General features: G+C 34.9%; 1 protein-coding gene across 4 annotated transcripts in view; it reads left to right on the forward strand.

The window, feature by feature from the left end:
- Positions 1-13,728, forward strand: part of LOC136029479 (neuron-specific calcium-binding protein hippocalcin-like) — a 140,189-nt gene that overhangs the window by 23,468 nt on the left and 102,993 nt on the right. For 3 of the 4 annotated variants that reach the window (XM_065707906.1, XM_065707903.1, XM_065707905.1), the window contains exon 2: positions 29-319. In XM_065707906.1, the coding sequence (XP_065563978.1) occupies positions 61-319 (259 nt within the window). In that variant the 5' untranslated portion in view covers positions 29-60. Of the gene's footprint in view, positions 1-28; positions 320-13,728 lie in introns of those variants that run through there. The other variant, XM_065707907.1, reaches the window with a different exon arrangement.

Raw genomic sequence — 13,728 nt, forward strand, 5'->3', positions numbered from 1 at the left:
AATCCTCTAAATTATTTTCATTTTTTAGATCTACATAAATGAAAAACGTCCAATACAATAATGTCAACAGGAGATGATTTCTATGATTTAAACGAATATGATGACGGATATGCTGAAAGTGACATTCTTCAACCAACTTACGACTGGAACGGTGTAGAAATATCCCCAAAACAAGGACGAATAATACACCAATCAACAATATTAAGCCCTAGAGCTAAACTCCCACCTCATCAATCAAATGATAGTCCTAGTAGCTTGGTTCAAAAAGGAAGAGTCTGGAGAAAATTCTATAAGGCATTCAGAGAGGTCAGATTTGCAAGTAAGTTCTACTTCCTTGGCTAGGATAACAAGGCTTGATATACTTGTATACTAAGCATGATGTATCAAAAACAGGATGACGGGTATAAGTATAGCAGAAAGAAAGATTTAGGGGACCTATGTCTAAGGACTGCAAATTGTTGAAGTATAATTTTTATTAAACATTAAACCTTTTTAGTCCACCTGGTTTACATGGGAAGAATAAAAGAGAATATATACAAGATAAATAAAGGTATTCCAGTGGCTTGGTTATGGTTCATTATGCTTTTGAAAACACAGAAATAAGCTGCAGGGAAATTCTATCTACAGGAATACAACCTGGCGTGTCAACAGAAAACTTTCTTAAGGCCGTGATTAAGTGAACTGATGGAACTCGAAAATCTCATGTTAAAATTGAAAAATTATATTTAAAAAGTGCTCAAGTACTCATTGGTGGAAGATACTGCTTTTAATATCAGGCCGTAGCTTCTTGAAGATGCTACAAAATGTTTGCTAGGATTTTGCTCTATTTCCTCTAATTGCTTAGAAATCTTAGAAAATGTCTAGCTCTTTTTCATAAGTGTACCCAGATCTCCCATGAGACCAAATTGGCAAGCTGGTATAATTAACCTGCTATTTTTGCCAATAAATAAATACTATTTGAAGGGTTTTTGACAATCGACGGTCTCTAGAGAATTGAGAGACAGAAGGTTACCCTAACTTCAATTTTGAAGCTCGATGTTTTCAGGTTCACTTAATCACGGCCTTAAGAAGGGTTTGATATTTTGGGAATAGCCCAAATTTGAAAAACATAAAACATAGATTAATTTCGGGAAAAGTGTGATATATTATATAAGAAATTGAAACAATCTTAGGATATTATTAGGGGGTGGGGGGGTGAGTGTCCCCTCTCCTAGGTACATGCCTCAATAATACCATTGATATTAAGAATACCATTAATAGCTCCTTATGGGTAGAGGTCAGAATCAATATTACCTTTAGTTTTTCATTGTTTTGATTATTTAGAAATAACAGTGATTACTTGCTTTTGTAGCCTGTTCCTCAAGTAGTCTCAAAGGCAGGGAATATCATAAAATGGGTTATTTTGCTTCAAAAAAAAAACAAATAAAACATAGTTTTAGCGTTCCAGAGGCTGCACCGTTTGACTTGCCCAAATGTTTGATCAGAATGAGCACTTTAGCACGATAAAGTTTTTTACTGTTTTAAAAAGTAGAGTTAAGAGAAAGAATCAAACTTTTGCGTAAAGAGCAGGGCGTTGAAGAGGAAAAGCCCCTTTTATGTACGAAGTAATTTCTGTTCGTTTTAAGTTTTAATGTTGCTCCTTACTTTCAGTTAAAAAAACTTGTTTTTTTTAATTTAATTACTTTAAAGAGAACCTAATTCTAGCATAATCTTACGGGAAGTATTTATATAACTTAATGTATCTACAAAATTCTTCTAGCAAAAAATTTAAAGGATATATGTCCATTAATAAAAGATTAACAGAGTCTAAAAAAATAATTTCAACTAAATGATTATGAGGAGACAAGATTTCAGACATAGAGGGAAAAAGCATAGAAAAAGCTATGTATTTTACGAAATAACATCTATTTCATTCGTCGCATGCTAATCTTCTGGGGTAAAAATCCTTGAAGATGGGTTCTCTATTTAACTTTATTAAAATATTAATTTATTATTATAATTTAAAATTTATTGATAATAATAACCGTCTGGATTGAAAAACTAATTTCTTCCCTAAACAATACAATCAATTACGTGTGCAGACGCCATCTGGTCATTGCGTATGTCCCCGTGAAAAGATCAAAATTTTAAAAACATGTCCAACCGGTCTCATTTTTGTCTTTTATTTATTTTTAGTTGTTAACAACTATGCCCCCCCCATCCTGAAAGCAATTCCAGCGTGTGTGTTTACATTGAAAATATTTTAAAATTTTTTAAAACATTTATTTTCGTCCTTTGCCATTTCATCACTCCGTACCATGGAAACTCAAGCTTTGTAGGTTCATTTAATACCAATGGATCTATCAATCCGTTCTATTAAAGCGTGCAAGAAGGGATGGATATCCAGCAAATAATTTGGCATGGGAACTCAATCGCTCGCGAAAAGTGACAGAGGTAAAAACCCTCTACTTTTCAAAAGCTTCATGGGATAATTTACCAAATGACGGGGTAAATCATTCTGTCTGCTGTTTGATATCCCATGTTTAAAACTTAGCAAGAATTCGCTGCTACTACAGTATCAGGCTAATTCTAGAGCGGAATTTTCGGACTGGAAAGATAGAGAAAATGAACAACAACTAATTAGAATACTAACTCTATTGATTTTCCTATCTCTATCTTGATATTATTCAACTCTCACGAAAAGGGTAACATAAAACCAATCTCTTTAGTAGCCTAGAGTGTCATCCATATACATAAAGAAGAACATGTGGACGATATTCGGCTTTTTAAGGTCGCGGAGCCCAAAATTAACCAAATATTGATGTTCTCCGATCGGTGTGAAGCTTACAGGGTAATCAAACAAGGGGAATAATTTTTTAGAGGAAAAACATGGTTTTGTCAATTTTTGTCTAAAAAAAATATATATTTTCTTGCGCTGATATGCTTTAATATTTCAGCACATGTAGACAAACTTTAAGAACAAGGAAGCCTCAACTAAGGCACGCAAGTAAGGAAACAAATCTGGTTACATTATTCGTAACTTCAAGCTAAGAGAATAATGGAACTATATTCAATAAACAGCTTTGCCTTGACGTACATTTACCTTAATAAACAGTTACAATAGAATAAAACACAAAGAAACTCCGTTGAGAAAATGGTGTACTAAGACACGAGTCTATTCATGGGCGTCACGAAAATGGGGGTCAAGATGGCTACGGTCCCCTAGAAGACTAAAATTCGAGCAGATTTTTGATTTATATTAACAAAAACCTTTTTCCCCATCCACCCAAAGTTTCGTAGTAAGACTATAATTAATAATGTATGGGGTAAAACTACTGGTGATCGATTTTGATTTCACCCAAATTTTAATTACGATTCAATATCTGAAATCTTAATAATAAAAAAAACTAAAAGAGAAATAGAAAAACAGACACTCATAATATTAACCAATAACAAAACTATGTCAATTAAAAAAAATAAATAAAAAAAATATTTTTCACATAAGAAGTATTTAATCAAACAGTTCGTGGTAACGAAAATAACCCGACTCAATAGTAACCGAAACTCTAAGAAAGGGAATTTTGATACCAATAGTTACACCAAAAGAATTGTATTTTATTGCTGATTGTAAATACATAAGTTTCATCAAGTTTAGTCTTACCCATCAAAAGTTACGAGCCTGAGAAAATTTGCCTTATTTTATAAAATAGGAGAAAACACCAGCTACAAATCACAGAATCTTAAAAAGAGGCGCACCATCAGATTCAGCGTATCACAAAACCTTACTGTAGAATTTTCAAGCTCCTATCTACAAAATGTGGAGTTTTGTATTTTTTTTTGCCAGAAGACAGACCACGGATGCGTGTTTATTTGTTTGTTAATTTTCTTTCCCAGGGGTGATCATATTGACCCAGGGGTCCTAGAATGTCGTAAGGGGGCTCATTTTAACGGAAATTGATTTTTAATTTGATTAATTTTAATGTGATCATTGGATCAAATGTTTGAGATTGCCATTCTGTTCAACTTTGCCGAAAACTTTATAATTATGTCTCTGGGGACGACTAAATCCTCCCAAGTGCCTGGGGGAGAGGCTGCAGTTTACAAATTCTGACCATTGTTCACACTATGGCTATTATGAAGGGTATAGACGTTTTCAGGGGAAGTTTTCGCGTTGGGGTGGAGGATGGGTCAGGGGGAGAATGTTGCGTGGGAGTATCTTTCCATAGAGGAATTTAACATGAGGGAAGGGAATTTCCATGAAAAGGACGGAAGATTTTCAAGCATTATTTGGAAAAAATGAAAAATTGAATTTTTTTTCATCTGGAAGTAATGAGCAGAATTAAAACTTGAAAGAACATGAAATATTACGTATATAAGGTGGTTTGTCTCCTCAAAAATACCTTGCTCTTTACTTTAAAGTATTTTTAGGAATTTCAACTATTTATTCTACGGCCTTTGTGATTCAGGGGTCATTCTTAAGGATTTGGGACAAAATTCAAGCTTTAGCGTGAAGAGCGAGGTATTGACGAGGGGATGAGCCCACTCATATTCGTAATAAAAATACACAAATATAGAAGTTCGTTACGTAAATTAATTCGTATGTTTATTACTAACAAAAACTTTTGTAAAGAAAAATCTAGTTGCATTTTTAAGTGACCAAAAATTGGGGGGGGGGCAACTAAGACTTCTCCCCCGCCCATTTCTTAGCACAATCGTCCAATCAAAACTAAGATAGAGCCTTTTAGCAAAAATCACTAATATGCAAATTTCGTTTTATTTATTCATGTGTGGTGAGCCAAAATCAAAACATCTCTTAATTCAAAAACGTTCCGAAATTACATAAAAGAAGCAAGTTTTTTAACTGCAAGTAAGGAGCGACACTAAAACTTCAAACGAACAGAAATTATTCCGTATATGAGAGGGTTTATCCCCTCCTCAGTGCCTCGCTCTTTACGCTAATGTTTTTCTATTGTTTTAAAAAGTAGAGTTGTGACGAAGAGTATAACTTTAGCGTAAAGAACGGGACGCTGAGGAGCGGACAACCCCTTTCATATGCAGAATAATTTTTGTTCATTTTAAGTTTTAATGTCGCTCCTTACTTGCAGTTAAAAAAACTTTTTTTTATTTAATAAAAAAGCAAAGAGCCATTTCAAAAACTGAGATGAGGAAAATAAAACCTTATTTTAATTAAAATGTAAAACGAACAGAAATCACTATCTACGAATAAATGAGACGCTGGAAGAGCAAAAAATAAAAAGCGTGTTTCAATCGTTATTATGCGCTCTTTTAAGGCTAATCATCTTAATTTGTGTCCAATGCTATTTTTCCAATGATAGAAAGTCATGAATAACTTCTGCGATTTAAGCGATTTTGAGCTGATTTATTTTATGGTTTCACTTTTTCTGTGTATGCTTTACATATTGTGAAAAAAAATTATTTTAGTTTGTTGAATAAAAATTTAGTGGATGGGAAATGAGAGTAGATTTTTTTTTTTAGTTCATTCTGCCATTATTAAAAAAAAAATGTTCGTTGCAGAATCGTTGTATTTTTATTTTTAATGGTGCAAAAAATTATTTTTAATTTTCAACATTTTTCTTGCTAGAAGGTATGAAGTAGGCTCCAGAGGGTAGAATTTTGGATTATGTGTAGATTCTATAATCTACAACCATTACAGCAAATTTCTGATGTCTATCACAAATAGTTTGAAAGCAAAATCAGAAAAATACATTTTCAAAATGTGCTTACTTTTTACTTTATTTTAAACCTGTTTCCAGCTTAATAACGTTGTTCATTAGCCAATAGAAAAAAAGGTTGGATTTTTTTCCGCAAGACATTATGTCTTTCCGATTGAAACTGTCAACTTGTCAATATGACATTTGAGCTATGAGGAAGAAAGCTATCATCAAAAGGTGGCTGAATTTAAAATACCGGTAATTGAAAATTGCATATACAAATTTCGTTCTCTCTTTTCCAAAGCTTGTAAAGTCTCTTCCGATGGGTTGTGAGTTCTACATGTTCATGATTTGGAGGGACATTAACTTTTCGTCTCCGGGATATTAAACAGAAGAAATTTTTTTTTTGGAGGGAAGGGGTGCTGGATGTGGGATTTTATTTCAGACAGGGAACACCTTTTATAAAAGGCTGATAATATAAAAAAAATAAAGAAAAAATCACAAGTATACAAATATTTCTGAGGGGGGAGGGTTGAAACTGTGCTACCCACACGTGTGCATGTCTGAAAAGACATAAATCAACTAAGCTTCAAGGTAAGTAAAAATAAGTTTCATATTTTACCTCTGATGATATTTACCTTGTATCTCATAAGCTGTATAAGGTCGCCCTTCCAATATGGTAATAATTACCTTTATTTTCCTTATATGTGTATGTTTCACGAACGATTGGTTTATCAACAACTGTTTTTTATGGTTCTTTTCCTTTTTCTATGACACTTGGTATTAACCAAGTGACATATAGCGATCGCAAAATCTATCGGTCGGTCTGTCTGTCTGTCGGTGTGCCTGTCCTGTCTTGCTAGTTTAGGCACTTCCAGATAAGCTAGGGCGATGAAGTTTGGCAGGCGTATTATGGACCAGACCAAATGAAATTAGAAATAGTCGTTTCCCAGATTTGACCATCTAGAGGGGTGAGTGGGGGGGGGACGGATAGTTCGGAAAAATTATGAGAAATGAGGTATTTTTAACTTACCAACTGGTGATCAGATCTTAATGAAATTTTTTATTTTGAAGGATATCGTGTTTCAGAGCTATTAATTTAAATCCCAATCGGATCCAGTGACACTAGGGGTGGGGGAGTCGCAGGGGGAAACCTAAAATCTTGGAAAACGCTTAGAGTGGAGGGACTAGGACGAAACTTGGTTGAAAAACTAAGTACAAGTCCTAGTTACGTGATTGACATAACAAGAACGGATCCGCTCTATTTGGAGAAGTTGGGGAGGATTAATTCTGAAAAATTAGAAAAAATGAGGTATTTTTAACTTACGAAGCAGTGATCGGGTCTTATTGAAATTTCATATTTAGAAGGATCTCATAACTTGCATCTCTTATTTTAAATCCCAACTGGATCCAGTGTCATTGGGGGGAGTGGAGGAGACCAGAAATCTTGGAAAAAGCTTATAGTGGAGGGATCAGGATGAAACTCGGCGGAAAAATAAGCACAAATCCTAAATACATGATTGACATACCTGTAACGGATCTTCTCTCATTAGGGGAGTTAGAGGGAGGGTTAATTCTGAAAAATTAGAAAAAAAGAGGTATTTTTAACTTACAAAGGAGTGATAAGATCTTAATGAAATTTCATATTTAAAAAGACGTTGCAACTCAGATCTTTTATTTTAGTTCTCGATCAGATCCAGTGTCATTGGGGGAGTTGGGGAGGGAGAACCGGAAATCTTAGAAAATGCTTGGAGTGCTTAGATCAGGATGAAGCTTGGTGGGAATAATAAGCACAAGTCCAAGACATGCAACTGACACAGCCGGACTGGATCCACTCTCTTTGTTGGAGTTAGGGGGGGAATTGAGAAAAATTAGAAAACATGAGGCATTTTTAACTTCGAACGGTTGATTAGAGCTTAATGAAATTTGATGTTTAGAAGGATCTTGTGCTTCAGAGCTCTTATATTAAATCATGACTAGATCTGGTGATATTGGGGGGATTTAGAGGGGGAAACTGGAAATCTTGGAAAAGGTGATAATTGAGTTTTCTTCATCTTACGAATGGATGACCGGATGTTAATGTAACATGATATGTAGAAAGATCTTATGTCTCGGATAGTCCATTTTCATTTCGAATCAGATCCGGGGACATAAGGGGCTGGAGGGGGAAACAGAAATCTTGGAAACGGGAAATCTTGGAAAACACTTCGAGTGGAGAGATTGGGATGAAACTTGATGGGAAGAATAAGCACAAATTCTAGATATGTGATTGACATAATTGGAACGGATCCACTCTCTTCAGGAGATTTGGGGGGGAGGTGTTAATTCGGAAAAATTAGAAAATTGAGGTATATCTTACTTAAGAACGAGTAATCAGATCTTAATCAAATTGGATATTTAGAAGGAACTCATGTCTCTGAGCTCTTGTTCTAAATCCTGACCATATTTGGTGACATTGGTGGGAGTTGGAGGGGGAAATCAAAAATCTTGGAAAACACTTAGAGTGGAGAGATCGGGATGAAACTTGGTGGGTAGAATGAGCAAATGTTGTAGATATGGGATTGATTTAACCGGACTGGATCCGCTTTCTTTGGGGGAGTTAGGGGTGTCTAGCGTTTTGGTGCTCTATAAACCTAGAAAGTGAGATTGAACCCCATTTTTCGTACAGCTTAGTGTTCGAGATGCAGTTAGTCAGCCGGATACCCAAAATAGTCCATGGGCAAATTCTCTGGAAAATATTAAGCAAATCTTCCACCGTTTCGCTGAGCGCTCATGCTTCAGAACCACACTGGATCACTGTCATTACTGTATCTGCAGCTTCCAACATTGTAATCTTGGTTTGCAGAGTTATTTTTCTATTCTTCCGCTCTTTTTTACTGTGAATAACAGCCTGGGCCTTGGCTATTCTGTTTTAACAGTTTTGTATGGTCCACTGTCTTTGCTTATAATTACTCCCTAGATAGGCGAAGCTATCAACTTGATCCATTTTCTCGTTCCCCAACACCACCTATTCACCTTCACTTATTCCTAGTCTTAGTGACTTTGCCTATTTAGAATTAGTTTTCCAGCCTATTCCTGCACCCTGAACTGGCAAAACTCTAAAATTTCATTTATTTTGCTAACATCTTCATCTAGGATGCTTAAGTCACCAGCATGATCTAAGTCCCGGTGAGTCTTCTTTTCCCATTGGATTGTGTGTTCTCCCATTGCCTTTGTTGTGATCCTTAGACAAAGTCCATCAAAATGGTCAATTTAACTGGGGATAGAACGCAACCTGGATAGAACATGTTCTAATCAGGGTGCAAGGAGGAGGATTTATCCCTTCATATATCCAGCAGAAACATTTTGAACGAGTAAAAACATAGATAACTTCAAAGACCACACTGCCTTTCCATGACGAAAGTAAAACAGTTAAAAATAGGGATGAAACCTTTTAATTGACAGCGAACAGATATGAAATTACTTAACTGGATATTTCGAACACATATACAGTGTTCATCATCAGCAGTAAAACTAAAAAACACCAATTAAATACTTGTGGAAGCTCTTACGTGGGACGTACTAACCAGAGTTTAAAAATGAGATTGCTACAACATCGTAATTCTATTTCATCATCTTTAAAGCAAAATACCAAACCTGAAGATTTTACGTCGGCCTTTTCGGAACATATTTACAATTATCCAAATCATTTTATTTTGTTTGACAATGTTTCTTTGATTTCTAGGGACCAAGGTTTAAAGCAAATTTTCAGGGAAACAATCGAAATTAAAACAAAAATTTATTCAAGAATAATTCCATAAGCAGAGATCCATAAACAGGGGACTTTCAGTAAAATTTTAATGTTCTGGTCTTGGGGAGGCATGAGGGTTGTCGGCCCTAAACATGTTTATTTTTGCTCGTTTTAAGTTTGAATAATTTTGGGTATGTCAACCCCCCAACAGGTATGCAATTTGTCCTTTATGCTTAAAGCTAACTGTTACTTTAAAGCTAAATCAAAAGGCATTGTGTGAATGCTGATTGCCGAAAAGACATTTCAGCAATATCTCTTGAACGACTAGGCGTATTAATTTGAAACTTTCAGGGCTTCTAATATTGCTACTTTTACTTTTACAATTTAACTAAATTAAAAGAGCGTAAGTGTATCCAGGTTTTCATAAAACATAGATAGTATTTTTTTGGAAATGCTGTCGAGTTTTATTTTTCAGGTCAACTTGAGGAGGTATAAAACTAAATTAAACGACACTATTTGTATCAGGATTAGCAATCGCAAGCCAAATTGAGGATTCTAATAGAAAAAAAATGTAAAATATTATTTTCTTTTTCCCATGAAAAAGAATATTTCAATAAAAACAAGAAGAAATTGTAAAAAAAACATTCCACAACCAAATGACCAAATGAAACCAAAATGAGCGTACAAAAGTCAGATAAACTTTCAAGCGTAAAGTTACCATAAGTCACAATCAATTAATAAATAAAATCGAAAACGGACAGAAATTACAATAAATAACCGAGTCAAAGTCAAAACCAGCAGAAATTTGCATGTGCAAGGCTGACAACCCCCATGCCTTCTCAAAACCCGAACATAATTTGCACTTTACTAAAAAAACATAAATACAATTTAAATGTTTTCATTTTTTTAATTTGATAAATAAAAATTGGTAAGACTTTAAGGAATAAATATCAGTGTGTGTATGTTAAACTGACACTCCACGTTCATTTGTTTTTTTTTAGTAAATTGGGCAACTTATGGGCTAATTTATTACCAAATATTGTATCAATTTTAAATAGATTATTGGACTTACGAGATTACAGCAGTCTATTATCTATTTCTACTTTTACCAACTTGGGTATTTCTGTGTACTATTAAAATTTCTAGATTCTGCATTGGATTTTCTTTATTTGCTCCTTCAGCTTAGTGACAGTTTCATTGATGACATATACGCTTTATCTAGCCCCACTTATTCATTGTCCTAACAAGATTTACTTTTGTTTTCTTATGAGACTATTGGAAAATAGGGGAATTAATTTCTGACATTAATTTCATCGGTGGAAATTAAAGCCACGAGTCCCAAGGGGATAAGAACTAGTTAGTGCGTACGCTACACATATGTTTTGACAGTTGCCACTGTTTAATGAGATAAGGAGCGAATTGTAGAAAATTAAATGTTGGTAAAAGGAACAAATGAGGCAAAGGGAACAAATGTGTTAAAAGGAACACATGTGAAAATAAAATTTTTTAGGTGGTTAGAGGGGCCAGCTCAAATATTCCTGCGTATAAGCTCCTGAATAATGGTATATTGCATATTACAGAAAGAATTGGTCCAAAAGATACATTAGAAATGCTATAAAATAAAAATTGTCCTTTTTGAGCAATCTATTCTTCTGGAATAACATTTTGACCCCATCCCTCTGCCTTGATACAGAAGACGCCATTTCCAGAAGACCCACATAGGTTCATCGATCCATTAATTTCGTCACTTCAGAAACGCCTAAACTTAATTGTCATAAGACAATTTTCAGGAACTTTGCCATCTTTCCAATACATTAGAGGGAAATAAAATTATGTAGCACTTATAACATCCATTTCTTATAAAAACAAATTTTGTCATTTTGCCAATCGGCTTATAAATACTCAAAACCTTTCAGACTTTTTCCGCGTACAGAATTAAGTGGTAGTCACTTTTAACGTTTGTCAAACTGTTCATTGTGTTAAAGGTTTTAAAGAGTTATCTCTATCAATACGAGAGAAGACTCTAAGAAATAGAATAATACATCAATTTGCATATTAAAACAACCTGTTTTGAGATTCAGTATATACAAAATACATAAAGTTTAAATTAACGCATCCAAAGTTATAAGCCTAAGAATATACAATTTTATAAGGAGGAGAAAAATAGTATAAAAAAGGGTAGGGTACCTGGACGAAAATTAGATCTTCATATTAAACATGTTTGAGATCTCAACATTGGAAAATTCAAGGCCTATCTAAAAATATAAAAGTTCAGTTCTCTTTCTAAAAACACACAATTGAAAAAAACAGAGACATGCATGGAATTTCAATCTGTGCGTTTGGAGCCAAGATTAAGGCTTTTTGGTCCGTGCTCCCTCTAGCACTACACCTCACTAAACCCTGCTTCCTAATGTGTACCTTTTTTGACTTGTTTTCTGTTATGATCATTCAGGAATGCTTCGGAAACGGTACTGAATCATTATTATTTTAATCCTTAAATCTATTCAGTCGCAGTGGGACTGTATTAACTTAAAATCAACAAAGTGTATTTTTCACAATGTGTATTTTGTTTCAACTAAGATTTCTGGTTGAAGGCCTCTGAGCCATTAAATCTGAAATATATAATGCAATACAAAAGTCAAAAATCAATACAGCTTAAGTGAATATCTTACAAATACAGTTCGATTTTCATTAAAAGTGGTACTTAAGGAATTATAATTTTATTGATTAGAGCCCCGAGGCTGACGCTGCAATGTTGAAGTCCAAAATCATTGTACACTTACTTCAAAAGTGACGAACTACACTATGGCGGCTACACGATACCATCACTACGGTTTTTATTAATGGTAAACATTAACTGTTATCAGTTGATATAAAATATTAACCAACATAACTACAAAAATAATTTCTGAGACCACAATGGCTAATCAAGACAAAACACAAATTGAAAAGAAAATAAGAACAAGGACGATTTTTCACTGGTTGTTAATTGTCCTCCTTGTGTTGCGAGAGCAACACTTAGGTTTCGTCCCGTTTTTTTTCCTATGTCGCCGATCTCAGCTTATTCCTGGAAACTGGTATGGGTCTAACCTTTGCGGTTTTTACGGAAAGTGTGGACCTCAGGTCGGATTGATGAATATGATATTACATTTTGGAAAGCTCCGCAGAACTCTTGCCTGGGGCCAAAAAGGATGGTTTTTGCTTGTCCACGAGCCAGAGCCTATGGTGTGCGAAGTGAAGTGGAGTTATATCGCCTATGTCAGAGAGGAGTACCTGAAGTTCTGCAGCCAAGCTTTCGTTTCATCAAAGCATGTTTCTGCTTTCGAGTGGAAAGCTCCGTTCTAGCAGGCAAGCATGCAGGCACTACTTTCAAATTGAAGATGGACTAAAATCTATAAGTGTTAAATATATACGGCAGTTACCCGCCTCACAGCCAATATATCTTATTTGAGTGATAAATAAAAATATTTACAGAAGCAAAACTGTGGCATTTTCCAATGGGTCCGAAAGTGCTGCCATCTATTGTTTCTACCCATTTCTGTTCGTGATTTCAGCTGAGTTTATCATTCGGTTTTACGGACTTGGGATTGCGGTAGAGACATGGTATCAGATGTGCCTAATAAACTTTAAAAGTTATCTCATTGCTAAAGAAATCGGAGCTTATCCTTTGCTCCTTTCTAAGTGGTGACGTTAGAAAGTTGGCCTACGGCAAAAAAATCAACTTTAAAACTGAGACAGATAAAATGTTTTTTTTCGACGGCAATTGATAGCTCTTGATGAGCTGATCAAAGTATATGACATCCATTTTTTGGTACAAGAATTCCTTCATGAGGTATACCAGTTTGAAAGTTTCAAGGGGTTGAAAACTTCAATAGTTAGGTACACACTGAAACGAATTTTAGGCCGATACAAATTGTGAGACATATAGAGGACATGTAAGCAACAGTTGGCTGTTAGTAATAATCACCTTAGGCAATGAGGGGTTAGCAACGTTTGCTAGTTGGTGTATCTATTATTTGTTTCCAGTGTATTTGATGGTAAAACCAATTTGGTTCCAGTGGTAAGACATGTAGGGGAGTTGTAAGTAATAATCTGCTGTTAGGCTAAAGTCAACTTCAGTGATGAGGGGTTTGCAACTATGCTAGTTGGTGTACCCATTTATTTGTTTCCGGTGAACTTGATTCCTATCACGGGAGAGGGACTTATAAGTAAGAATCGGATCACTTTGGGCGAGAAACTGCTGTTAGCTCATAATGATCTTTGGCAATGAGGGGTATGCCACTTTTGCTAGTTGGTGTACCTATTATTTGTTTCCGGTGTATTTGATGGTTAAGCCAATTTGGTTCC

Source organism: Artemia franciscana, chromosome 7 (genome assembly GCF_032884065.1).
Source record: "Artemia franciscana chromosome 7, ASM3288406v1, whole genome shotgun sequence".
Classification (NCBI taxonomy): domain Eukaryota; kingdom Metazoa; phylum Arthropoda; class Branchiopoda; order Anostraca; family Artemiidae; genus Artemia; species Artemia franciscana.